At 48.5% G+C, this 26702-nt stretch overlaps 2 protein-coding genes across 8 annotated transcripts; one reads left to right on the plus strand and one right to left on the minus strand.

Moving 5' to 3' along the window:
• The first annotated feature begins 5896 nt into the window (after positions 1-5896).
• Positions 5897-14224, plus strand: NRIP2 (nuclear receptor interacting protein 2). 3 transcript variants are annotated; one of them, XM_058744061.1, is made up of 6 exons: positions 5930-6704; positions 10331-10483; positions 11586-11668; positions 12018-12139; positions 12336-12388; positions 12729-12946. In XM_058744061.1, exons 1-6 carry the CDS (start codon positions 6453-6455, stop codon positions 12819-12821), a joined length of 756 nt encoding a protein of 251 aa, XP_058600044.1. In that variant the 5' UTR covers positions 5930-6452; the 3' UTR covers positions 12822-12946. The 3 variants fall into 3 exon arrangements, with proteins under 3 accessions (XP_058600043.1, XP_058600044.1, XP_058600041.1); XM_058744058.1 differs by having other exon boundaries at positions 5936-6704; positions 12371-12388; positions 12729-14224; XM_058744060.1 differs by lacking the exon at positions 12729-12946 and having other exon boundaries at positions 5897-6704; positions 12336-12627.
• On the minus strand, positions 9379-26689 carry ITFG2 (integrin alpha FG-GAP repeat containing 2). 5 transcript variants are annotated; one of them, XM_058744051.1, is made up of 14 exons: positions 26463-26689; positions 23023-23148; positions 21485-21580; positions 20887-20928; positions 20529-20700; positions 19681-19820; positions 19061-19209; positions 18567-18664; positions 18336-18389; positions 18152-18243; positions 17300-17417; positions 15566-15739; positions 15315-15474; positions 9379-9915 (listed from the first exon to the last, which is right to left on the minus strand). In XM_058744051.1, exons 1-13 carry the CDS (start codon positions 26556-26558, stop codon positions 15371-15373), a joined length of 1461 nt encoding a protein of 486 aa, XP_058600034.1. In that variant the 5' UTR covers positions 26559-26689; the 3' UTR covers positions 9379-9915; positions 15315-15370. The 5 variants fall into 5 exon arrangements, with proteins under 5 accessions (XP_058600034.1, XP_058600033.1, XP_058600036.1 ...); XM_058744050.1 differs by having other exon boundaries at positions 20529-20730; XM_058744053.1 differs by lacking the exon at positions 23023-23148.
• Positions 26690-26702: the final 13 nt, after the last annotated feature.

Genomic DNA, 26702 nt, shown 5'->3' on the forward strand with positions numbered 1-26702 from the left:
ATCACTCTCTCTCCTCTCATCCTGCTCTAGTTTTGTTCAGCATTTACCACAACCTGACATTATAAATGTTGTTGTTCCTTATCTGCCTTCCACGTTACAATGTGAACCCCATGAGGGTGGGGCCTTCATTTCATTCACCATCCTAGGCCCAGAGCCTACCTCGGTGTCTGACACGTAGTAGGTGCTCAATAAATATTTTTTGACTGAATGAAAGGAAAACTTGCTATAATTCAGAGGAGAACCAGTGCAGTGAGGGAGCCAAATCTCACACTTCCATTTTTCTCCTCATGAAATTTCTGAATCTGGATCCATTCACTTCAACATCTATGTGAACCACAAGATGAAATAAATGAGAGAAATTACAGATATTTCCCAAGTATCTTGGAAGGGAATATCTCCACTTCCTCTGTTCCTCACTGTAGAAGACTGGTTTAATATTCCTGAATAGTGCTCCTGGAAGTTTTCTCCCCCTGTGTCTCATCATTAGAGCTCAATGTAGTTATCCCTTGTTAATGAACTGGTTTGTTGAAGTCTATAATCTTTAGGTTAAAAAAATGACCAGGGGATGAGCATCTGGCTGGCTCATTAGAAGAGTGTGTGACTCTTGACTGTGGGTTCAGGCCCCATGTTGGATGTAGAGATTACTTAAAATAAATAAGCTAAAAAAATGACCAGGGGAGGGGAGTGAGGTAAATTATTGGCAAAGACACAGACCACCCAGCTGAGGATACAAACTGCCTTCAGAGGTAAGTTATTGGCAACGACACAGAACACCCAGCTAAGGATACAAAGTGACCTCAGAACATTCCCTGGCACTCTCCACCATTTTTTTTAGGATTAGATGAGGCTAGATTTTTTTAAGCCAAAGTATAGTTGACATATACTATTAGTTCCAGGTGTACTACATAGTGATTTGACAATTATATACATTATGCAGTGCTTGCTATTGTGAGTGTGGTTACCATCAGTCACCCTACAAAGTCTTAAAATATTATGGACTATATTCCCTAGGAGATAATTTTCACCCTCATGAATTATTTTTTATAGTTAGAAGTGAATCTCTTGGGGTGACTGGGTGGCTCAGTCTGCTGAGCGTCTGACTTCAACTCAGGTCATTGTCTCATGGTTTGTGAGTTCAAGCCCTATATTGGGCTTGCTGCTGTCAGCACAGAGCCCGCTTCAGATCCTCTGTCCCCCTCTCCTTCAGCCCCTTCCCCCTTGTGCTCTCTCTCTCAAAAAAATAAATAAAACATTTAAAAAAAGTTTGCACCTCTTAATCCCCTATACCTGTTTTGCCTATCCCCCTAATTCCTTCCCTCTGGCAACCATCAGTTTGTTCTCTGTATTTATGGGTCTGTTCCTGTTTTTTGTTTATTCATTTGTTTTGTTTTTTAGATTCCACATATAGATGAAATCATGTGACATTTGCCTTTGACTTAATTCATTTAGCACACTACCCTCTTGGTCCATCCATGTGGCTGAAAATGGCAAGATCTCATCCTTTTTATGGTTGAGTAGTATTCCAGTGTGTGTGTGTGTGTGTGTGTGTGTGTGTGTGTACTACATCTTTATTCATCTATGGGTAGACACTTGGATTGCTTCCATATCTTGGCTGTTGTAATTAGTGTTGTAATATGTATAAAGGTATATATATCTTTTCAAATTAGTGTTTTCATTTTCTGTGCATGAATACCCAGTAGTGACATTTTATACCACATCTTTATCCATACATCTATTGATGGACATTTAGGTTGCTTCCATATCTTGGCTATTATAAATAACACTGCAATAAACATAGAGTGCATATATCTTTTTGAGTTAGTGTTTTTTTAAGTTTATTTATTTACTTTGAGAGAGAGGGAGAGAGTGAACATGCAAGTGGTGGAGAGGCAGAGAGAGACAGGGAGAGACAGATCCCAAGCAGGCTCCACACTATCAGCACAGAGCCTGATGCAGGGCTCAAACTCATGAATGGTATCATGACCTGAGCTGAAATCAAGAGTCAGACGCTTAACTGATGCCCCTTGAGTTAGTGTTTTTATTTTCTTTGGGTAAATACCTAAAAGTAGAATTACTGGATCATATGATAGGTCTATTTTTAGTTTTTTGAGGAGACGCCATACTGTTTTCAGACTGGCTGCACCAGTTTGCATTCCCACAAACAGTGCAAGAGGGTTCCCCTTTCTCCACATCCTCACAACATCTGTTGTTCTCGTATTGTTGATTTTAGCCATTCTGACAGGTGTGAGGTGATATCTCATTATAGTTCTTATTTGCATTTCCCTGATGATAAGTGATGTTAAGCACCTTTTCATGTGTCTGTTGGCCATCTGTATGTCTCTGGAAAAATGTCTATTCAGTAGGTTGCCTTTTTGTTTTATTGATGGTTTCCTTTGCTATGTAGAAGCTTTTTATTTTGGTGTATTCCTAATTGTTTATTTTTGCTTTTGTTGCCATTACCTTTGGAGTCAGATCCATAAAAGTGTTGTTAAGGTCAATGTCCATGAGTTTACTGCCTTGTCTTCTTTTAAAATTTTAATGGTTTCAAGTCTTACATTTATGTCATTAATCCATTTTGAGTTTATTTTTGTGGGTGGTGTGAAAAAGTGGTCCAGTTTCATTGTTTTGCGTGTGGCTGTCCAGTTTTCCTAGCACCATTTGTTGAAGAGACTGTCTTTTCCCCATTGTGTGTTGTTTCCTTTGTTGTAGATTCACTGACCATGGGTTTATTTCTGGGCTCTCTCTATTCTGTTCCATTTATTTATGTGTCTATTTTTGTGCCAGTACCATACTGTTTTGTTTACTACAGCTTTGCAGTATAACTTGAAATCTGGAATTGTGATGCCTCCAGCTTTGGTTTTCTTTTTCAGGCTTGCTTTGGCTATTCAGTGTCTTTTGTGTTTCCATACAAATTTTAGGATTGCTTGTTCTAGTTCTGTGAAAAATACTACTGGTGTTTTGATACGAATTTCACTGGATCTGTGGATTGCATTGGGTTCATCTTATCAAAGGGAGTTCTTTAGCTCCTTAAAAAAACTTGGCTTTCCGTTGCCAAAACATTCTCATTCTCCCTACAATTTGAGGAAAAGCAAATTTACAAAGAAAGAAAACAAAGAATACAAAAAAGGCAAAAGAGAGTTTTTTTACCCCTTAGCCCTACTCCAAGATGGTGTGCTAGATAATGAATGAGACAGTATTAGTTTGGGTCACAGAACACAGGGACCAATTTGACTCTTTTTGCACAGCTATATTCCAAAGAATGGCATTTCCTGAGCACTAGTGGTTCTGAGCGCCAGGCAACAAAAGCCTTGTCAGAACTGGAAAAGAGGTGATGCCGTCCCCAACCTCACTGCATCCAAACTGTAAACTCCAAAGGCTCCATTCTATACCACAGGTATGTTTACTCCTCCCTCGGGTTTTGTCTGCAGACCTAAGTGCACCGATGAGTTTGGAGACATCCCATCCATGTCATCAGCCTGGCCCAACGCAACTTTGCTAAGTGCTCTGGAATCATCTCATTCTTGTTCATCGATAGCATTACTTTTCCAAGAAATGGATTAATGAAGGACTCTTGAAGATGTTGAAGGATTTTTCAAACCTAAAGAATGAATTGCCAAGAATAAAGTTGAAGGAGATACCTTTTAGTGTTGGCCTGCCCAGCATCATAGTATGTAGGCCACTCACTCATCTATCAATGCGTACAGTTGATCCTATCGAAACAATCACAGGAACCAGTGCAACATGTCAGTGGCCCCTCCTCGATCTCTATCCCAGGCAAACGTGTGGTGGTAAAGGATGCCAAGGCATGGGAAGGGGCTGGAATAGTCCACTGAAACTGTGTTTAAATGAAGCCAGGTTGTGGGTGGTCCAGAACTCAATCAATGGAATCATACTATAGCTTAGTTTTCATGCCATGATTTTCATCTCTGTCAGTCTTCTCTTTATGGCATAGTGGACACTGAGCAGGACTTGGGAGACAGAACATAAGGGGCTGATTCCTGGCTCTGCCATACAGTAACTGAATGTTAGGAGATTTCTAAGTCTCAGTTTTAGCTTCCCAGGGGTGCCATAACAAAGTATAACAAACTGGATGGCTTTAACAATAGAAGATTATTGTCTCACAGTTCTGAGGATTAGAAGTCCAAGATCAAGGTACTGGCAAGGTTGGTTCTTTCTGAGGGTGCTGAGGAAGAATTTGGCCTAGGCCCTTCTCCCAGCTTCTGGTGGTGCTGGCAACCTTTGGTGTCCCTTAGCTTATACATGCATCACTCACACTCGGCCTTCATGTTTACGTGGTGTTCTTCCTGTGTGTACCTCTGTGTCCAAATTTCCCCTTTTAGCAAGGATATGGTCATATTGGATTAGGGTCCACCCTAGTGACCTTATCTTAGCTTGATTATGTCTTTAAAGACCCTGTCTCCAAATAAGGTCACATTCTGAGGTGCTGGGAGTTGGGACTTTAATGTACAGATTTATGGGGGACACAATTTAACCTGTACACCTTAACTACTTTCCCATCTGTAAACAGGGATCACAACGCAATTCTTCCTCATATAATTGTCATGGCTGTGAAAATACCTGAAAAAGGCTGGGTCTGCAGGAGGCCAGAGGACATCTTGTCTGTCTGAACGTGTGTGTGCCTTGTGGATGTCTGGATCAGACTGTGCCTCTAAGGAGCAGGGCTCAGTCGGGGCTCCCAGCCTGTAAGTGTCCAACACAAGTAAACAGGTGCTTGACCAATGCCTTTTGATGATGGTGAAGATAAAAGGCTGGAGAGAAATATCTGACAACAGGTGAGCCAGGGCTATAAAAAAGTTTGATTCCAAGTGCTGGTGAGGAAGGGGAGGGCATGGAACCCCTGGACACTGCTGCCTGGGGCGCACCCTGGTATAAATCCTCTGGAGGGCAAGATGGCATTATGCCAAAGGGGGAAAGCTGTGAGCTGATGCCCTGGCCATTCCACACCTAGGTATGTACTCTAGAGAAATGCTCATATGTGTGCCCGGGACACAAGTGTAAAAATGTTCAAAACACCATTGTTTGTAGAAAAATAATCTAAATTTCCTAAGTGTGATGTATTCATATAAAGGAAAAACATACAGCTGTTAAAGAGAATGCATAGCTCAGGGATGAATCTCGCGAATAAAGTAATGGGCAGAAAAGAACAAGCTGCAGAAGGTCATATATAATGTGTCAGGCAAAATAAATGATATGTTGCTTCGGATACACATATACGTACATGCATAAAGAGTGAACAAACGTGGGAATGCTAAAATGCCAAATTGAGAAAAGGATGTTATCTGGGGAGAAGGGGTGGTGCAAGGGGGCGTTTTGACTATATTTACAATAGTTTGGTTATTTTTTTTCACTGGGGTGGCCAGCAAAAGGTAAAGGTTATTCTTTACAACTTTCTGCATGCTTGAATTGTAATACTTTTTAAAGAGCCAGGACTCCAGAAGCCTTAAATAAAGAAAAGGGAGGGGTGCCTGGGTGGCTTAGTCACTTAAGCAACCGGCTCTTGACTTCAGCTAGGGCCTTGATCTCACGGTTGGTGGGTTCGGGCCCCACATGGCAGTGCAGAGCCCGTTCGGAATTCTCTCTCTCCCTTTCTCTCTGCCCCTCCCCCGCTTGTGTGCTCTGTCTCTGTCTCCCTAAATAAATAAATAAATAAATAAACTTTAAAAAAGAAGAAGAAGAAGAAGAAGAGGGAGATGCTGGGGCGCTGCTTGTGGGGAGATTCAGAGCTGCTCTTGCTGCCCCCCTGGAATCCAGAACCCAGAATAAATAAGACTCTGACATCCGCCACATCCGAAAGGTCGAGACCCAGAAGGGTGAAGCCTCTCCTGTTGACAAGGAGAGGGGGGAAGACCATTTTGAGGCCGCCCGTCTCTGTTCTGAACCTGGCTGTTGGCCTGCCCCCCAAGCCCGAACTGCAGAGGGCCCCAGGGGAGAAAAGAGCGGGGCAGCGCAAGAGGAGACGGGAGGGCACACGCACAGGGCCGCACGTGCCCGCATCCCACACGCAGGCTGACTCCGTCCCAACACCCACGCACTGCCTTTCAAACAAGCTGGCACGGACACCCTGACAGTTTACAACACCGTCACACCCCTCGTGCTTGCAGGCGCCCGCGCCCGCGCGCGCGCACACACACACACACACACACACCCCTTCCACCGACCGCTCCCACCAGGACCCCAGAGTTGGACGCGCTGCAGAGCCTACCACCACCACCCCCCACCCCCGCCCCTCCTCCTGGAGTGCTGGGTTTTTCCAGCCGGAGCCTCACTCCCTCTACTGCAATCTCGGGGAAATTGGTGTCTGACGCGGCTGCTCCAGCACGTTATTTATTGATTTACTCTGTCCCCCGGGGAGACCCTCCTGTCAGGAGAGCTGCGACCCGGAACTGAGGGAGGCGGGAAGCGGCGGGGCCACGGGTGGCGGGGCAGAGGGGATGGAGACGAGGACGGTTCAGCAGCCCCCGCCCTGCTCATCAAGCTCCGGGAGCCCCGCAGGGGCCACCCGGCAGGAGGCCAGAAGAGTGGAGGGAGACTCCAGGAGGAGGGGACAGGAGGCATCGCTTCGCGACCGAGCCCCCCTGAGCCAGCAGCGCCGGCTCAGACAGGCCACCCAGTTCCTGCACAAGGACTCTGCCGACCTGCTCCCCCTGGACAGCCTCAAGAGGCTCGGCACCTCCAAGGACTTGGTGAGGCAGCCCTCTCCCCACCCTTCCCCTCTCTCTTCCTATATCCTGGGGAGGGGGCGGAGGGCCGGAAACTGCAGACCCTAACCTTCAGATCCCCCCTCCCTTGCTGAGAGTGGGGCAGCGGTAGTCCCAGGTGGAGGGGCTCCACCCCGACCATCCTCAGACTCTTCACTGGGGGTGCTCCCGTGGCTTGGTGGCTCTGGGGGGCCTAGTCTCCTTGCTCAGTCAGCTTCTCTCACACAGCCCAAGACTTATCTTGGGGGTGATGAGGAACTGTGCTCTCTAGGAGAAGAGGCTTACAAGGACACAGGAACCTTCTGGAGCAGTCATTTACTGCTGGGAGGGCCTGGAGGCCTGGCCAGTTTAGGGTTATGGTTTCTCTCCTGTCCCTAAACAACGGATTCCTTCCTACCAGCTCTGACCATCCATTTGCCTTTTCCCTCCAGAATGGAAGCACTAAGGGCCTCTGTCCTTTCCAGAGCCTCAGGGTTTCATATGGCTCTTGCCTGGGCCACCAGCCCCCTGAGTGCCCCCTTACTTCCTCGTAGGGGCAATGGCCCTTCCAGGCTTCTTTCTTTCCATCTCCCTGCAGCAGCCGTGGCCTCCAGAAGGAATGGGGTGGGGGTGTAACAAGAAGGTGAATGGGTCAGGGGCAGCTGCGTACACTCATCCCTCCCCCGCCCCCACCGAGACAGTGGTGAAGAGCATGGGCTTTGGAGCCACGCTGCTTGGGTTCAGATCCTGGCCCTGCCACTTACTACCTTAGGCAAATTGCTTGATGTCTCTGAACCTGTTTCTTCATCTGCTAAATGAGGACGAAATTAGTAGTATCTCCCTCATGGCATTGCTGTGGGAGTTGCACAAACTAATGCCTATAAGGAGCTTAGAAAAGAGCCTGGAAAATAGAAAGCATTATTTAAGGTCTGAGTATGATTGTTCCTCCAGCTACGACTCCATTTAGCTTGAGGGAGAAAGTAAGTTCTGTAGGGCCCAGAGAAAATGGAACCCTCTGTGGCCTGCGGCTCTTCTAGAAGAAAGGAGGGCTTTTGCTTGGAAGCACTCTGTTCCCTCACCCATTTCCTCATCAGAAGGTCTGAGAGGAGGACACTCTTCCAAACTGAAGGGCACGAAGTCAACTCTAGGGGCCTCAGCCAACGCAGCCCCTCATTCCCTTTCCTGACCCAGCCCTACCAGATTCCTCTCAGACGAAATGTTCCTCCTCCAGGAACCCAACCCAGAGGCCAGCAGATTCCCAGCCTCATCCCGGCAGCTCCCAAACAGGAAAAGTGACCAGACCGAGATCTCAGTTCAGGGAACTTCGGGGCTGCTCTTGCACACACACAGAGAGCACAGCTGAGAAACAGGGAGAAACGGGACAGCAGGGAAGCTGGTGCTTTGGCTCCCGGTGGCTAGGACCTCTGAGCCTCTATGGTTTGGAGACCACCCTACATCCATCTGGCCCTGGATTAGAGGCTCTGTTAACATTACCATCCCAGTGTGGCAGGTCCAGCCTTTTGATAAGTCCTGAGCTTTTCACCTCACCCCACTGCCTCAGGACGTCCCAAATTGATCTCAAGCAGTTACCTTGTGTGGCTTTGGCAGTGAAGACACAACAGGTTGGGGGACCCCACCGTCTCCCTCCTTAGGATGACTCTGGAGCAAACCTCACAGCAGTGGGGGCCTGAAGGCTGTGTCCATCGTGGGAAAGGTGGGAGGAGAGCTGGGAACTGCAGAGCCGCTCTTTCCGGCCTGCCCTGGAGTTCACTGCCCTTTTCCCAGACCTGGGTCTCCTGCTGGCAGCCTTGCTGGCGGGAGCAGCAAGTCTCAAGGGGCTCATTAAACCAAGGGTAGAAAAACAATCCCACGTTCCCAAGAAGAAAGGGCAGGTGGAGAAGGATGTGTGAGCCTGGACAGATAGAGTCATTCTTCAACAAGCATTTATTGAGTGCCTACTATATGTTAAGCTAAGCCTTGGGGTATAAAGATCTGATGTCACAGGCTCTCCAGGCTAATGGGAGAGTAAAAGCCACAAATAACAACTGTGAGAAGCATGACAAAGGGAGCTAAGAGAAGGGATGCTGGCCCCAGCCTGGCGTGTGGAATGAAGAGTACAAAGAGGTCAGAGAGGGCTTCCTGGAGGAGGTAAACCCTGTGTTAATTACAGGACACACATGGAATTCCAGACTTAGATAAAAACCTCTCTCCCAAATAAAGAGTAGCTCCGGAACAAAGTACGTTGAACCAGTCATCCAGTCTGGCCCACAGAAGAATGAGAGTCGTCTCAGGAAGGGGGTTGAACAGGAGCAAATGTGTGGAGGCCAGGAGCAAGCAGCCTGGTACAAGCAGTACACGTAGGGTCAATGGGGGCAGATAGGCGGAGCGAAGGACAAGGCTGAGGATGAGGCTGTGACCAGGTCATCTGGGCTGTGCATCCCCTGAAAGTTTGGGCTTTATCATGCAACAGGAAGCAGGCATGCTTTGATGGGAGTTTAAACAGGAGTAATATGGTTAGTTTTGTTTTCCTTTTCTGCTTCTCAGACTTTACCATGCACACGAATCATCAGGACATCTTGTTAGAATGAAGCTTCTGATTCAGTAGGTCATGATTCTGCATTTCTAACAAGCTTCCAAGTGATGGCAAGTGATGTTAAAGCTACATATCTGAGGACCACACTTTGAGCAGAAAGGGTTTTATTTTTCTTAAGTTTATTCATTTATTCTGAGAGAGAGCGTGAGCTTGAGCTGGGGAGGGGTAGAGAGAGGGGGAGAGAAAGAATCCCAAGCAGGCTCCACATCATCAGTGCAGAGCCTGACATGGGGCTCGAACTCACGAACTGTGAGATCACGACCTGAGCCGAAATCCAGAGTTGGACCCTTAACCGACTGAGCCACTCAAGCACCCGAGTAGCAAGGGTCTTAGATAATCACTGGCTTCAAGCAGTTGTGTCTGAGAGACAGCAGTACTGGAGGCCAGTTCTTAGGAACTTAGGGAGGTGGTCCAGTGATCCGGGACAGCTGAGGTGAGGCTTGAATAAAGGCAGTAGTACAAAGCAGGGTTGGACTCTATAAATACAGGAGACAAAGCTGGCAGAACTTAGTAAATTGACCAGATGGAGTGAAGGTGGTTTCAGGCGAGGGATGGTTCAAGCATCCTAGTTTTGAAGATGTGACTTTTTTTCTCTGACTTCCATCACAACATCAACTCTGGGATCTGCAGCCCATTGAAGGATGAGGTCAGAAGGGGAAACAAAGGGGGAAAAAATGTTAAAAATGTGTTGTAGACCTGAGACAAAAAGTTCCCCAAGCATAATACTAGCTCCTGAGAGGTCTTGGCAGTCAATAGGTTGGTCTAACCTAGAATGGACTGTTCTTTTCTCATTTCTTCATTGCTGAGCAATCTATTGGGGTCTCAGCAAAACAGTATGATTTGATACGAGGGTTCACTCTGCTATAATGATGTGACGGCTGGGACTCGGGTAAGATCCTGCCCCTTTCTTACTCCCGTGAGACGTGGGACTGGGGTGGGGTTGGGTTGAACATCGTGGGAGATCTAAGGTGGGAGAGCTGAGTGGCCTGGATACTTGGGTTTAGACCTGTCTGCCTTCTTTGTTTTGTGACGGAGCCAGCAGCCGCACAGTGTGATCCAAAGACGCCTGGTGGAGGGAAACCAGAGTCGGTTTCAGGGGGAGTCTCCCCCCGCGCAGGCCCCGATTCACAGTCAGGAGAGCAGGAGGAAGACCAGCAAGACACAGATTCCTGCTCTTCTGGTGAACTGCAAGGTAAGAGGCCTCCCAGGGCACTGGCTTTCATGAATGATCCTGTGAACGGCTCACTTCTGCCACTCTCCTTCCTCCCCTGGGTGGTGAGGGAAGGAGGGAGGGAGAAAAAGCACCTCTCCCCCGAGGTTGGACCTAAAAATGGGATCCTGTACATTCTCTACTTTCTACCTCAACCCATCTTCCCTCCGTGCAATTCCACGTGTCCATGCCAACCCTTTTATCAAATGTAATCTCCAAATGCGCATGTATAAATACTTGCCAGTGTTTCCCGATGACAGCCTTGTCCTCTCTAGAGCCATTTGACCACCCCAGCGGTACTGAACACCCACCACTCCTCTGCCACCACTTTTGTGTGGCATTTCCTCTTCCTGCTCTCCAGTCTGTGGCCACATTCTAGAACCTTTTAAAGCCTCAACTGTTACCTCTTTGAAACCTTTTCTGATTTCCCCAGGGGAGAAAAAGCCTCCCCTCCCTCTCAATATCCAGGACACTTTATTGACAACCCTTTCATAGACCTTAAAACTTTCTACCATGCATTAGTTACATGTCACTTCCCCTACACCTGAGCACAGCATTCATTGATGTACCTTCCAGCAACATCTCTGGCACACAGCAGGTGCTCAGCAGAAGTCTGGATTGAGAAAATGACATGCATTTGGGATGTCCAAGTGTACCCACAAATGTCTGTATATATCCAGAAGAAAGTGAACCCGTCTGTTTCCGTGGTAAACCTGTCGCTTACCCTCATCTGAACTTCCCGGCAAGACAGCCTGGTCTTCTCACCCCTCCTGTATCCCTCACCTAGACCTCTCTAACCTAAGCCCCCAGCTTCCCAAGAATTCCTCTACACAAACAGATCTCCATTTCTGGTCAAGTGGTTCCCAAGTTTATAATCTCCCCATAGACAGCTCTATTTCTTTTTTTGATTCCTCCATCTAAGAGCCAGTTTTGCCTCAATTGCATGAGTGCCATAAAGATCACTCTGAAAGGCTTGGTTCATTCCCTTCACTCGTTTTTGAGAGGGAGTCATCAAAGGGCTGGGAAAGGTGAAGGATCCAAGCCCAATCCATTCTCACTGACTCCCCGCGACCCTCTCTCTCAGTGCCGAGACCAGGAGCTCCGGGTGGCCGTGGACACAGGCACCCAACACAACCAGATCTCGGCTGGGTGCCTCAGCCGCCTGGGGTAAGAGTGCGGCCTAAAAGGATGGAAGGGGGATGGGGTTTCTTTAGGGGGGGTGATGAAAATATTCTGATATTAGATAGTAGTGGTAGTTGCATAACTCTATGAATATACTAAAAACCTCTGCATTTATAAAAGGGTAGCTTTTGCGGTATATGAACTATATACCAATAGAGCTATAATTGGAAAAAAAAAGATTGGATGGGGGCTCTGGTAGAGAAGACAAGGATTCAGACCCCACGTGGGGGCAAGGGATTGGATGAGAACCCACGTGTAGGGGGAGGGGCGTCAGCTGACAAAGGCATTGGGGTTGGGGGCTGTGGTGGCCATAACCCTTGCTTCCCAACCACAGGTTAGGGAAGAAGGTCCTCAAAGCCCCAGGTGGGGACGTGGCACCTGGGCCCCCCACGCAGGTGGAGCAGCTGGAGCTACAGCTGGGCCAGGAGACGGTGGCCTGCTCAGCCCAGGTTGTGGGTGAGTCCTCCGTTCATTCACAGCCTCTTCTTCCTCTTCCGCCTTCCTCTCCTGGCACCATATGAGGTGCCCCCAATCTCTGGGCCCAGATCCTCAGAGCTGGGGGTGGGGAGGGCAGACAAGGAGTGAGTGCTCACAGGGCACCGTGACCCCTGGGTGCCCTCCAGCCTCTTCTGTTTTCAAACGATTCCTGCAGATGTTGAGAGTCCTGAATTCTGTCTTGGACTGCAGACTCTGCTTTCTCTCAAGGTAAGAAGGATGCGGGCGCTTGACCCACATTTGGGGCCTGATCCAAAGGGCTGGGATAAAGAGGTAAAAGGCACAGGCGAGGAAGCGTGGGCCAGCTTCTGATGAGAATGGCTCAGAGCTGTGGGATTTCACCTTGCTTCCTTAGAGGTTCCTTATTGGCCCACAAGTGAAACATAAGAACCAGGTCCCACTGCCCACAACCACAGAGTTCCAGGTGAATGGAAACAGGGGGATGAGCAAGGAGCAGGGGGCTGGGGGCTGTGGAAAGTTTGGGGGGGGGGAGGGCTGAGGGAGAGGCTACCTGCTGAGAGAAGCACACATTTCCCCCTACCCCCCACAGTGCTGCATCGACCTCGAGCATGGAGTGCTGCGGCTGAGGGCCCCCTTCCCAGAGCTGCCCTTCCTGCCTCTGTACCAAGAGCCTGGCCAGTGACTGATGAACCAGTCAGTCCCCGGGGGAAGGACCTTGCCTCGGGGAAGAGCCATGTTGGGGAATGGGGCATTACTAGAGCCAGTTACCTGGGACTATCACGTCTGTCCCTTCTGTCACCACCCTGACCCTGCCGTCCCATTGGCCTCAGTCAGCCACATTCTTCTCTGCTTCTCAGCAACTGCCCAATCCTCCAGAAGACTTCCAGAAAGAGGGCCCATGATCTCAGGGGACTGGCCTCCCCGTTCCCCTCCAAATCAGGACTGTGGAAAAGGATGTAAGCGTGGCGTGGTAGGAACTGGTCCAAGTCAAAGGCTGCAGCCCGTACTGTCCTTTACCTGCCTCCAGATCCACCCCACACACCCCTCGGTGGCCTTCACTCCCATGCCTCTCCCTTCCCCTCCTGGGGCTTAGTACCTCTTGCAACTAGACTGCCACATCTCACCCACCAGGGGTCCTGTCCCTGCTGCTGCCTGCCTTTCTGATTCTGCGCACATCTGCTCACAGCTGAGTGGGGGAAGAAACAGGAAACAGAATACTCCGGTACAGTAGAAAGGCGAGTTGGCAGAGGAGCTTCAGAAGCTTTCTCAGTTACCTTTCCTGGGATTGCAAATGTCGGAAGTCAGTTATTATTTGATTTCCCTGTGCAAAACCTTGGGTGTACCTCTAGCATTTCTCCAGGTGTCTCTCCTCCTCCACTTGCTTTTTTACACTTCAGGGGGATGGAGAGGAACCCTGTTGGGAACTGCCCCTACAAGGTGGACAGGATGGCAGGGCCTGGCCGTACTCAGACTTGGAACCTAACCAGTAGTCTTTCTTATTTCTAGAACTACTCACCTCATTAGACGTTCTTCCTTCCCCTCATCTCTGGCCTCCTGAGCTTGAGCTTGTCTTATTTTGGAATCTTATTTTGATCCCTTGCCAGGCTCTGAGCCAAAGCACAAAAACAAGGAGGCTTTTCATCTTCACTGTAAAGAGAGGAACCCAAACCTTAAGGAGCCAGACACCCTGAGCGTCTTTCTGGCAGGTTTGAGTCTCTCAAGTCACGGACGAAGGGGAGAGGAAGACAGTGGTGTAACTAACCTCAGCTAGGGAACTAGGACGTTGGGGTGGAAACAAGATTGTGAGCCTGGGGTAGATTAGAGAACCAGCTGCCCTGTGACATCTGGTCTTGCCTTTCCCAGCTGAGTCCCCTGACCTCAAGAGAAGAGGAGGGGGCTCACTACCACGCGTGTAATGTGGGTACCCTGGTCCCTCACTGCCTTGCCCCATAACCTCTGCTTTCCTGGCTCTGCTTGTTCCTTCCTGCCTCCTGCTGCTTCTATAACTGCAGACCCCAGACCCAGTGGCAGGCCTTCAGCCCAGCTGCTTCTCCACTTGAATAAACACCTGTTTCTCTATGCTCATGTCCTTCTCTGGTTTCCCTCCATGTCGATCAGAGTCCAAATTGGTACCTCTGCCCTTATTCCCTTACAGAAAGGTGATGTGAATGTGGACCTTTCCCCAGGTTGACCCGTCTGGCTGGGTTAATATAATTGAGAGCAATGGCTTTCTGACTCCTCTGAACACAACTCACAGCAGGAAATACATTTTACAGAGCAGTTAGCATACACACGCACATGCACATGCACATGTACAGTTATAACAGAACAATACTTCCCTATGCTGTGAGTATGACACTCTGATATTTTTCCTTCTATTTTATTCTACCCCATTTCGTTTATTCAAACAATGCTGACCACTACCCACCAAAGAATCGCAGCCTGTAACGTGAAAAACACTAACTTACGGTGCACAGAATCGAGAGCAGAAGGAATATAAATGGTCCAAGATAGAATTCTGATTGTGGTCTGGATCATAAACCCGCATCGGATTCTAAAGGTGTTTTGGGGGGATGTGGGGGCAAGGCCCACAAAGTTGCACAAGCAACATGGCAAAATGAGAAAGTGCTAGCCCAGTTTCTTTGGTAAAAAGAAGACAATCATCTCAGCATTGCTGGGAACAATTAAGACCGGACTGTAAGATAATTAAAGACCCCCGCTTCAAAAGCAAAACAGTGTGCCATTCCTGTAATAATCCCTAATGCCAGTGACTTGGAGCTGTGCCATGGAAGACGGAGCTTGGGATGCGGGGAGCCCTTATCTCATTGCCCTACTGGCTCCGAAGTCTGGTTTCCTTACAGGCATCAGAGCCATGCAAAGGATCTGTGCTCCCTCCTCATGAACAAGTCTGTTTTCCACACAATGAGATTTGGAAGTGGGGGGGGCGGGGTCTAGGAAGGGGGCAGTCCCAGATGATGTGGAATGAGGCTGGGGTTCTATGATTCTGCTGATGTGATGGGTGAGGTACATAAGGAAATAGGGCCGAGGGCCAACTCGCCTCTTCTTTCACCAAGGAGACCATGAAGGCTATAGTTCACAGCTTCCCTAAGGTTGCTGCCATCTTTCCATGCCCCTCTGTGATGTCTACTCCCAATCCTTCCAGCACTATGGATACCTTGGGGGGTGGGTTGGTTCAGGAGGCTCCTTCTTCAGCTAAGAGGGCAAGTCCAGCTAGGTGGGATCGTGAAGGCTTGCAGGAGCATACTGTGGGGGCTGGTCTGGATGGTAGAGGGTTTGGTGAAGCAGGGCGCGGACAGCTGGGAGGTCATCAGGATCTGAGGGCAAGAAAGGGGCGGTTCAGAGGCTGTGGATCTCCTGGGCACCTGGCATGGGGCTTCTCAGGCCCGAAGCACTCCTGGGACTCACCCACGCCCAGCTCCTGCAGCAGGCTCTGGAACTCTGGCTCAGCCTCCAGCAGCTTCAGCAGATTGGTCGACTCCATCCGCTCAAGCTGCACCTCCCAGTACACGTAGATCTTCTGGTTGAACGTGACGTACACGAGGCAGGGGCTGTTGCGGCCCTCCTTGCAGGCATACAGGCCTGCAGGGTGTGGGGGTGAGACAAAGGTCAGAGAGTTCCAGTCCCAGTGGGGAAGGGCAGAGAACAAGAGGCCTTGGAGTCAGCAGTTTGACCCTCCCACAGACGTCAAGCAGAAAGCTAAAGGCCCTCTTTTTTTTAAATTTTAAAAAAATGTTTATTTATTTTTGAGAGACAAAGCATGAGTGGGGGAGGAGCGAGAGAGAGGGAGACACAGAATCTGAAGCAGGCTACAGGCTCCAAGCCTGTTGCGGGACTCAAACTCCCAAACTGTGAGATCATGACTTGAGCCAAAGTCAGATGCTTAACCGACTGAGCCACCCAGATGCCCCTAAAGGCCCTCTTTCTAATCCATTTGTGTTGGGAACTCAGTAAAATAGGTAAAATACCTCCCATTTCAGATATGAAAAAACACCATGGGGGAACCTGGGTGGCTCAGTCGGTTAAGCGTCTGACTTCGGCTCAGGTCATAATCTCACAGCTTGTGAGTCTCAGCCCCGTGTCGGGCTCTGTGCTGACAGCTCAGAGCCTGGAGCTTGCTTCAGATTCTGTCTCCCTCTCTCTCTGCCTCTTCCCTGCTTGCACTGTGTCTCTCTCTCAAAAATAAATAAACATTAAAAAAAAATAGGTGTTGAGTTATGGTAAGATGGCTTAATAAATTAAAAAAAAAAAAAGAAAAAAAACTCACCAGGCAGAATGGCCCCACAAAAGTGCTTTGCTGATTTTCCCATCTTAGTGATAGGCTTGGAGGAATGAAGGACAGTCTTGGTAGTCCAAGGGGTAGATTAGCAAAACACGATCAGAAACTAAAGCTGGGCACCTGGGTTGCTCAGTTGGTTAAGTGACCCAACTCTTAATTTCAGCTCAGGTCATGATCTCACAGTTTGTGAGCTCTCTGATAGCATAGAGCCTGCTTGGGATTCTCTCTCTCTCTCTCAAAGAAAGAAAGAAAGAAAGAAAGAAAGAAAGAAAGAAAGAGAAAGAAAGAAAGAAAGAAAGAAAAAGAAAGAAAGAAAGAAAGAAAGAAAAGAAAAAAAGAGAAGAAAGAAAAGAAAGTAAAGAAAAGAAACTAAGGCTTCTCTTTGGTGGCAGTCCCTTCTTCAAAGGCATTTTAACCTTCTGGGTCACTGGAGTATGTACACCAGAGCGCTGTACAATTCTTACCATTTCAGCAACCAAAGATCTCCCCATGTCACCTGAAAAAGCCAGGACTGCTTTCCAAGTCCCTGATTTGGAACAAATGCAAATTGTCTGGGAGAATGCTCCTCACAGAGTTCTGACATGCTCAGATGGGAGAGAACTTTCCCATGCCTTCACACATCCCAGACGGGCAGATGATAAGAACTCATCCCATTCTTTAAGATATTGAGAGATGAACCTGTCACTGTCTCTCATTCCTTATTTAAAACTGTGCAGACGGTAATTCAGTACCCACCATCACTCTCTAACAAAAGTGCTGAAGAACTCATTTGTTTATGAAGACGCACGTTAGGGGACACAGAGAGAGTAGAAATGAGAGGCAGACAAGTGTGGTTAGAGAGGGTCCACGGGGTGGGGTCCTACCTGCACAGAAGGCTCGGATATTCTCGTCCACTTGGAAGCGGACGACAGTGCGGTTGTGATCAATGATATACGTCTGTCCATCCCAGGCACAGGCAACCACCTCCTCATGCCCATTGCCCTGAAAAAGGCCAGAGACAAGGATGCAGGGGTGGCGGGGAGCTGGTAAATAGAAGAGCCCGAACGATGGGTCTGGATAGCACATAAAGGACTTGTGGACCTAGTTCTGGGTGACCAACAGCCGGGAAGGAAAGCAGCCCTAAGTTTCTTACTAAACTTCCTCCGTGCCCCAGTCACCAAACAACTGATGAAGGAGACACCGTTATTCCCAATTTTATATGGAGGAAACTTCAGCTTATAGAAATGAAGTCGCTCACTCGTGGTCACACAGCATAGAAGGGAGGCAGCACAGAATCAGGACTCAAACCCAGGCCTGTTCTACCGACTTCAAAGCCTCGTGCCTTTTCTCCTACCGTCACACATGCACAACGGCAAAGTATGCCCCTGTGTCGCAGATTCTGGGGCTGCAGCCTTGGTAAAGAGAGGCTCATAGATAGACGGGAAAAAAAATTACAGAACATACATCTGGAGTTGAGGCCAAAAACTCACTTCTGGACCCTAATAAATTATTTCTCTTTGGAGCCATTACTCCTGGAAAAGTTGCCGCCAAGAGATTCCGCGGCAGTGCAGAGATGGTACTAAGCCCTGAGAAGTTAGGAAAAAGACTCACTTGAGATGCAGTTAAGAGTCTGTCTGAAGAGACTTAGATAAACATCGAGAGCGAACTGTGAAGTGAGAATGGACTCATTTGTATCACATCTCTCCACGTGAAGAAGGTAAGAATGTTCCTCTCACCGTGACATCCAGTTTCTCTAGGGCAAAAAGCTGGTGATCCACCTGCACCGACCACAGCAGCTTGTCCGCTTCCTCCATGAGCTTCAGCGTCCCTGCAGGGTGACAGGCAGGCCGGGGTGGGCAGGACAAGGACCCCTGAGCACACCCCACAGGCACACAGCCTCCTGCCCCAGCAGGAACTCACCATCCAGGGTGCAGAGGGCAAAGAGGCCGGAGCCACCCATCTCAGAGTTGTGGCCTGCAGGAGGGACAGAAGGACAGGAATAAGAAAATGTGAAGGGTAGGGCAAGGTCAGAGCACACAGGGTGGGGTGAGAGGCGGCCCAAGGTAGGGAGGAAGGGAAGGCCCAGCATCTTCCCTCCCAGGACTGATGCTTGCCCCTCAGCTCCCTCCTGTGTCCCCACCCCACCTTCACCTCGTTTGATGTTGCCAATGAGGTGGGTGGAGACATTCTTGTTGTGGATGCGGCCGGAAGTCTGGTGCAACATGACATCTCGGGCAGCCGGGGCCTCCCTGTGTGGGGGTGGGGTGGGGTGGGGTGGGAGGAATACTAAGTGGGGACCAAATGAGCCTAGTTCTGCAGGACGTTTGTGGCCCCGATCTCTGTACGAGCTTCTAGGATGTGAATCAGCCTGGAAATCTATTGCTGACCCTGTCTGGCCCATGTGGCGAGTAGAAAAGAGAGGGACAGAGCTGCCAAGTTAGAATCTTGGAATCTTTTCCAGGTGCTACGAGGTTAAAGCCCAGGATTTCCTGGGTCCTGAAATCATTTTCCTTAATGGGGCAAACGTGCTGTGCCAGGACTCAGCCGAAGCAGCTCTGTCCACTGCAGTCCTGTCCACTGCTAGTGCATCCAGGAGCCCATCTAGATTCCACACACCCACACCATCCACAGGTCTGCGCCCTTACCTGCTGCCCTCCGGGGCCCCCTCAGAGGTGGGAGGGGGCCCGGCGTCCTTGTTCCAGGTACACAGGAGAATGGCGTAAGCACAGCCCGGCTGAGACACCATCAGTTCAGGAACACCCAAGGGCCCTGGAGTCACTGAAAGACTGTCCACCTGCACCAGGGAACAAGGCCTTAAAGGGGGCTGGGGACAGAAATGGGACCCTGCCGAGAGCATGGGAGAGAAGTGGGGCAGGGGCCCTGGGAACAGCATCCCAGGCTTGGGGGGCAACAGCAGGAGGAAGAATTTGAGTTTGTAGGGTTCCTGCCTCGTGCCATCGTCTCCACATAGCCCATCTGCTCTCCACTGTGCATGTCTCAACCAGGGTCCACACTCTGACACAGAGCACATCACACCCTCCAGCACACTCTTAACTCTTAGCCTGGTGCTCTTTGCCTCTTATTAGTAATTTTCCCCTAAGACCCTGATTTGAAACTCTCTTCTTTGGATTTCTCTCAACAAGGAGATTTTCCCTTCCTCCCACTCTAAACCCTGACCCACGACTGTTCTCCCAAGAGGGCCCCTGCAGGAGGGCTTCCTCCCTGCTCCCTGGGCTCCCTGAGCACCCCCCGCTCAGCCTCTCACCTGACCCTCCAGTGTCCACTTCTTGAGTGACACCAGCTGCCCTGTTGGATGTTCAGTGCCTTCACCCAGATCTTCCCAGCGGAAAGCCCGTACCACACGGTCCGTGTAACCGACCACCAGCTCACAACACCCATCTCCATCTGTGGGTCCACAAAGTAGGACGAGTTTGGAGCCACATGTGTGTTCATCAGCTTGAATCCTACACACACGTCCTCTCCGCCTCCTGCTAACATCATCAGCATTTGCGCCGAAACCCAGTACAACTTCAGACCCCAAGAGCTGTGCTAGTCCCCTCACACTTTGTGCTGTGCTTCTTCTCTCAGATACACAACTCGAGTGTCCTGATTCATGCCACATACCATCACCTTCGTGACAGCTTCTGGCCAAAACATCAGCCCTATATCTGTACGACTCACTCCCTTGCCACTTTCAGTGTCTGATCAAATGTCACCTTCCCAGAAAGGACTTTCCAGATAACTCCATTTAGAATTGGTAGCTCTACTTCTCTACCCTGACACTCCCTAGCCTCTTTCTGTGGTTTATTTTCTCCACGGCACTTACTACATTCCAATATACTATTTAATCTTCTTAAAATATTTTACACTGTTTATTTTCTGTCCTTCCTAGGAAAGGTCCAAGAAGGCAGTGATTTTTGTCCATTTTATTCATTGCTGCAATCACAGTGCTTAGAATGATACCTAGTTTATAATGGGAGCTTAGTAACTCAACATAAAATGCATAATAATTGCACCCATGAATACTAACTACCTCCCTGAATCCCGTGACATCTGCTCTACTACCCATTGACTCCTATTCCCCTGGCTGCCTGCGGAGAGAGCCATGCCCACCGATGTCGCTGATCAGCATGACCTTGGTGTTGGCAGGGATGTGCTGCTTGAAGACTGGATGCTGCTCCTCTCCCATTAGGGTCTCGTGGTGCCCAGAAGCATCCAGGGCCTTGGTAGGCGTCAGGTCACACAGGTGAAACCATCCCTCAGCACTCACCGCCACCACCAGGTTCTGGGAGAGGCAGAGGCATAGGAGGGATGGCTGGGGAGGGAAGTTTGGGCACAAGCCTGGTCGTTAAAGGACAGAAGTGAGGGCTAAAGCCTTTAACTCTCAACTGATTTCCACCAGGAGAGGGGGAGCAATCTAGGCAAAGCCTTGGAGTTCTACCGAAATCCCAATGTCCCTTAGAGTTCTTACCTTTCCTTTATTACAAACATCTCCAACCCCAACACAAGTCAGCTGCAAAGAAAAGGGGAGACATGCTGAAGGAGACCAGTACTCTCTAATCTCAGTGAAGCAAGGAGAGGGTTTGCTAACTACCATCATTTGCTGAAAAGTTGTGCCCCATGACCTACACAGATAGTTCGTGCTAATCGCGTTCTTGTGCTCTAAGTCTGGTTTACCTAGAGCAGTAGGGAGACCTCAAGTAGTTAAGTCTGTCTGGGCTGAACAAGACAAAGCAAAAGATACACCTAATACAACCAGTCTATCATATTTCTAGACTTATGCAAAGTATTACCCCCATTTTGTACTATACTTTATGAGATCAGATGACCTTGGCAGTTTTTAAAGTACTGAGAGCCACGCGGAAACAGAAGATAAAAAACAACCCACCAGCTGGAGGCGCACTGTCCAGCGGCTTCCCTCCCTGAATGGAATGAACCCTGAAACGGTGGCTGGCTGAGTAGCTGGTGAACTGGGACACACTGGTCGGTTTCTGTATGGCTCAGCCTTGATAGTCCCTGCACAGAAAGGATCCTTCTGCCCCTTACGCCCCAGGAAGTTGAATACTGACCATGCCCTGGCAGGAACAGGTGAGCCACGGCCGACTGTCATCATTCTTATACACAAACAGCTTCCCGCTGGTGTCCCCCACCACCAATTCATTTAACTTCAAACGGAGAGAGAAGACAGTGTTAGGATGGGATCCTATGGAACCACCTGAAGCTTTTCTCTAGGCCCATCCTGGGGACATCATAAGACCTTAATTTGTATCTTCGCCAACTTTAGTAAAAATCTTTTGCAACCAACAAAGCCACAGTTTTCCAGTTTCTTTTTTTTTTTTTTTTAATTTTAGGGATAAGCATTGGGTGTTGTATTTAAACCAATTTGACAATAAATTTCATATTTAAAAAATTTTTTAAAGTTTATTTATTTTGAGACAGCAAGCGTGAGCTGGAGCGGGAGAGGGGTAGAGAGAGGGGGAGAGAAAAATCCCAATCAGGCTCCACATTATCAGCGTGGAGCCTGATAAGCCTGATGTGGGCTTGAACTCACAAACCATGAGATCATGGCCTGAGCTGAAATCAAGAGCTGAAATTAACTGAGCGAGCCACCTGGGCACCCCTCCCAGAGTTTCTTTTTTTCCCTGTCAGGGGTGTGTGTGTGTGTGTGTGTGTGTGTGTGTGTGTATGTGTGTGTGTGTCAGAGGAGGATAGCAGAATGGGGCAACACGGAATCTATGACTCTTCCCAGAAAAGTCTGACAAGTGAATAGCTCCATGACCCGCTTGCCTGATTTCAGCTCTTCCAATCTGTCCATTGCCAATGGGACATGTTTTGAAAACAACCTAGAACATTGAACTTTTGGAAAATTGAACTTCAGACCACGTACTTAATCAAGGGCCAAATAAAAGACAAGGTCAGCTCTGGGGGCTCTCCTTCCTCTACAAACATCTCCAACCCCAACACAAGTCAGCTGCAAAGAAAAGGGGGCCTTTTGAACTTGGTGTGTATGAGTGAATATATACAGGGGATGGAGGTGCTGGAGGGGACAGCACGAAGGGGTTGCTGGTGTCAGCCTCCTCTGTACTCTGGGCTTCTGGCGCCCCCAAGTGGTGGCCCAGCTCTCAGGAGGGGGGTTCCCTGAAGGGAGTCTCTTCCTATTTGTATTTGGGTACTCCATTTCCCAGTCATTCCGCAAAGGCTGCCTGCCTTTCTAGGGGTAAACAGTGATAACAAGGTAGCACCAAACCCTGTTTCCACAAGTAGCTTTCTGATTTCCCCTGTTGAGGAGTGGGAGGGTGGTGGGGAGGGAAGGGGTGGAGGGGTGGGCAGCCAACACCCCCTTCCTATTCTCAAAATAGAGTGAATATCAGATTCTCAAGAGATTTAATTCTAAAGGCAACAAAGACGTAACAGATCACAAATAAAGTTAAAAATAAATTGGGATTTATCAATGATTTACTTGATTTGAATCTTCGATTTACTTTTTTAATAGTTATGGGAATATTATATTATATTATATTATATTATATTATATTATATTATATCTGGTGGGAATATTAGATCACAGAAGCATAAAACAAGTTTATTGACATTAAACTCTCTCCACCTGATGTTTCCATTTCGGCTGCTCCAGAGGACTTTGGCAGACACACCGGGGGCAGGCTGCACAGCACAGAGGCTGAGTGCAGCTGCCTGGATTTGAACCCAGCTCTCTATGCTTAAATTTTGTCATCTATAAAACAAAGATCATAAGGGTATTTACTGAATAAAGTTGTTCTAAGAACTGAGCTAACAGAGGAAGACCTTTAAAACAGTGACTGGCAGGGGCACCTGGGTGGCTCAGTCAGTTAAGTGTCCGACTTTGGTTCAGGTCATGATCTCACAGTTCATGGGCGCTGTGCTGACAGCTTAGAGCCTGGAGCCTGTTTCAGATTCGGTGTCTCCCTCTCTCTCTGCCCCTGCCCCACTCCCACTCTCTCTCAAAAGTGAAGAAACAATAAAAAACAAACAAACAAACAAACAAACAAACAAACCAGTGACTGGCATACAGCAAGCACTAACAGGTGGTTTTCAGCTTCTAGTTAAAAGGCCTCCATGGCTAGGGACCCTGGTATCTTTCACACAATCTATTCTTTTTTTATACATCCATTCAGCAAATGCCATAGTCCATACCAGCACCTCAGTAAATGTTTGCTTTTCTTTTAAATTAAATTTGATCTAAAAAAAATTGTTTTTTCATTTTTGAGAGAGAGCATATGTAGGGGAGGGGCAGAGAGAGTAGGATGGAGGACCTGAAGTAGGCTCTGTGCTGAGCACAGAGAGCCCAATATGGGGCTCGAACTCATGAAGCATGAGTTCATGACCTGGGCTAAAATCAGACACTTATCTGACTGAGCCACCCAGGTGCCCCAAATTTAATTTAATCTGAGAGAGAGAGAGTGCGAGTGGGGGAGAGGGGCACAGAGAGACAGAGACAGAGAGACAGAGGGTGAGAGAATCCCGAGCAGGCTCCATGCTCAGTGAGGAGCCCAGCACAGGGCTTGACCCCATGACCCTGGGATCATGACCTGAGCCGAAATCAAGAGTTGGACACTCAACTGACTGAGCCACCCAGGTGCCCTGATAAATGTTTAATTACTAGACAATTAACAAAAAAGATTTTAAGAAACAGAGAAAAATCAGAATGAAAGGGAATGCTCAGTCAGCCCTTGAGTTTCCAGGTAAAGGTAGATAGTGAGTTAGGGGTACAAAGATAAATGCCACAGACTCCCTACTGAGGGGGACCTTACAGTTTTAACAAGGGCACAGACATGGGTATGGTAAGAGCAGTGACCAAGTAAATGTGGCCCAGCCAGGCAATGATAAGCAAGACCAAGCAATGACAGTGAGGCAATGGCTGGTCTCCTGGAAGAGGACATTTCCAAACTAGCCCATCTGCTTCCTGGCAGCTATAATGCTTCCCAGCAGTTCTGCTTCCCTGTGGCTGATCCTGGCTCTGGCCTCTGGAGGTCACTCACGGACGCTAAGAAACCCCAGCTAGAGGGTACAGTCGCCATATAATACTAAAGGAGGCAGGAGGAGAGATCTCTGATCTGCTATAGCCTTCTAGAGATTTTCCCCTGGTGTAGCCAGGCTTCCATGGGCAGTCCTACAGGGTGTGCATCCTATTCCTGGCTTCCCTTCCCCCACAACTTACCAGGAAACAAATTAGTTTCAAAGAACTTTAGGCTAATGATTTATGAGGATGAAATAAGTCTTTTTCCTGCCCCAAATGCTGAACTAATAACAGCGTTTCTATCCACACTCATGCAGGCTGAATGTACCACGTGCATACATACATGTACCACTAGGCAACGATCTCAACTACTTGCCCTTCTTTCAATTATATTTATCAATAACATGCAAAGCCCTTCAAATTGCTTTGAGACAAATAATCACATTTGCTTTCCATAACAATCCTCATTTATTCAACAAACATCTGAGTACCTACTATGTGCCAGGCACAATTCTAAGTGTTGGGAATATAGCAGTGAAAAAGCAGATAAATCCCCAGCCTTATGGAGCTTACAACTCAGGGTTAAAAAAAAAAAGTAGTACAATATATCTAATATTGTAGAACTGAGTGTATTGGTGCAATCTACTTAGAAAAGTACAATTTCCAAAAAAAGCTGATGCCATGAAGCTATGAAAAAAGGCAGGTATTTTTCCCTTTTAAACAAAGAAGACCATCAGATAACACGGAAAATCATGTACGCCTAAAGTCACTCTGTTAATTTACTATTTGAAAATGCCTCTCTTGATTTTCTCATAAAATTGTACTGCTTGGCATATTACGAAATGTGAAAGTCCAAAAAACAATACAAATTTATGAGAATAACTCCTTCCTCCCTACAGGGAGTAGAGCCAAAAGAGGCTTCATAAAATATCTTCTCTATCACAGCACAAAGGAGGCTGGGGGCAGGGGTATGTTTTAGCCCTTTTTTCCCCCAGGGAAGAGAGCACAGAACAGTTAGGGACGTGAGAATGAGAAGACGGCAGAATAGGAAGGTGGGGCAGAGGGTAGGAGAGGATGGCAATAAGGTGCTTTGCATTAAAAATAGGGAATAATGAATGAAAAGAGTCTGTTAAGAGTGTCTCACACCAGCAACAGCCCCCATCCCCTCTGATGCTCCACCTCAAAACTCTACATATTTTCATCAATGCACCTCCTTACATTTCGTTGTTCTGGTGACTATCACCCTACCTGACTGTGAGCTAGCTGAGGGCTGGGACTGTCTTGTTCATTTTGGAATTCCCAGAATATAGCAGAGTCCTTGGCGCACACAATGGGCACTTGAATAAACATTTGCAGAAACAGAATCAAATACTAACAACACTAACACTTGGTGTTAACTGTGGGCCAGGCATAGTTCTACCTGCTTTATCTGTATTAATGCATTTCAACAACGAGAAAAAGAACAGCTGCGGAGATGGTAGATGTCAATTGTTTTTGTAGTCCAACCAAGGTATAGCGCTTTCAAGTTGCCATACGCTTGGTGTACTATGCAGCAGGCATTACAGAAACCAGGCATTACAGAAACTCGGCATTAGGAATGGGGTGGTGGGGTGGAGAGGCAGAAAAGTACAGCAGTGTGTTCCGGCGCAAGGAGCCACGTGTAAGAGCAGCAAAGGCGCGTTTTAAGCTTCTATGGAGGCTTCGAAAGGCAAAGTGATTTGAGGTGATGCCCCTGCATAAGGAGAGAAGCAGTGAGCCGGGATATCGGGCCACTGGTTTACCAGGCTCCTACTGTGAACCAGTTACTGACTTAGGCAAAGGATCAGTTATCTATGTCCCTAAAAGAACACCAGGGCAGGGAAGCAGTGCAATTCGGACCTGACTTCCAGGCACGTAAGCTATCTGCCAAGTTCTCCTTAGGTCACCGCGCAGCCCCACCGCGCACGCGCTCCGCTCCCCCCGCACCCCTAGGGCGGCTTCTCCATTTCCCCGGCCCCGCCCTACCCTGGCGCAGAGCTAGGCCGCGTCTCTCGCAGTGCGCATGCACTGACCGTATCATTATCGACATCTCCGAGGCAGATCGCGTGCGGGAAGAGGCTCCCGCTAAATTCCAAGGCCACGCGTTGCACGTAGCTAACCGACCTCATCGCACTTGCACGGGCCGAGGGACCGGGGAGGCCTGCCAAATGTTCCCCGAGCCCCTCCTGAGAGCAGCCCAAGCGGAAGGCCAGCCAAAGCGGAAAGTCACGTCACCACTCGAGCCTCCAATTGCGGCCTTTCTCGCTTAACCT

This window comes from Neofelis nebulosa, chromosome 8, assembly GCF_028018385.1.
Source record: "Neofelis nebulosa isolate mNeoNeb1 chromosome 8, mNeoNeb1.pri, whole genome shotgun sequence".
In the NCBI taxonomy this organism is placed as follows: domain Eukaryota; kingdom Metazoa; phylum Chordata; class Mammalia; order Carnivora; family Felidae; genus Neofelis; species Neofelis nebulosa.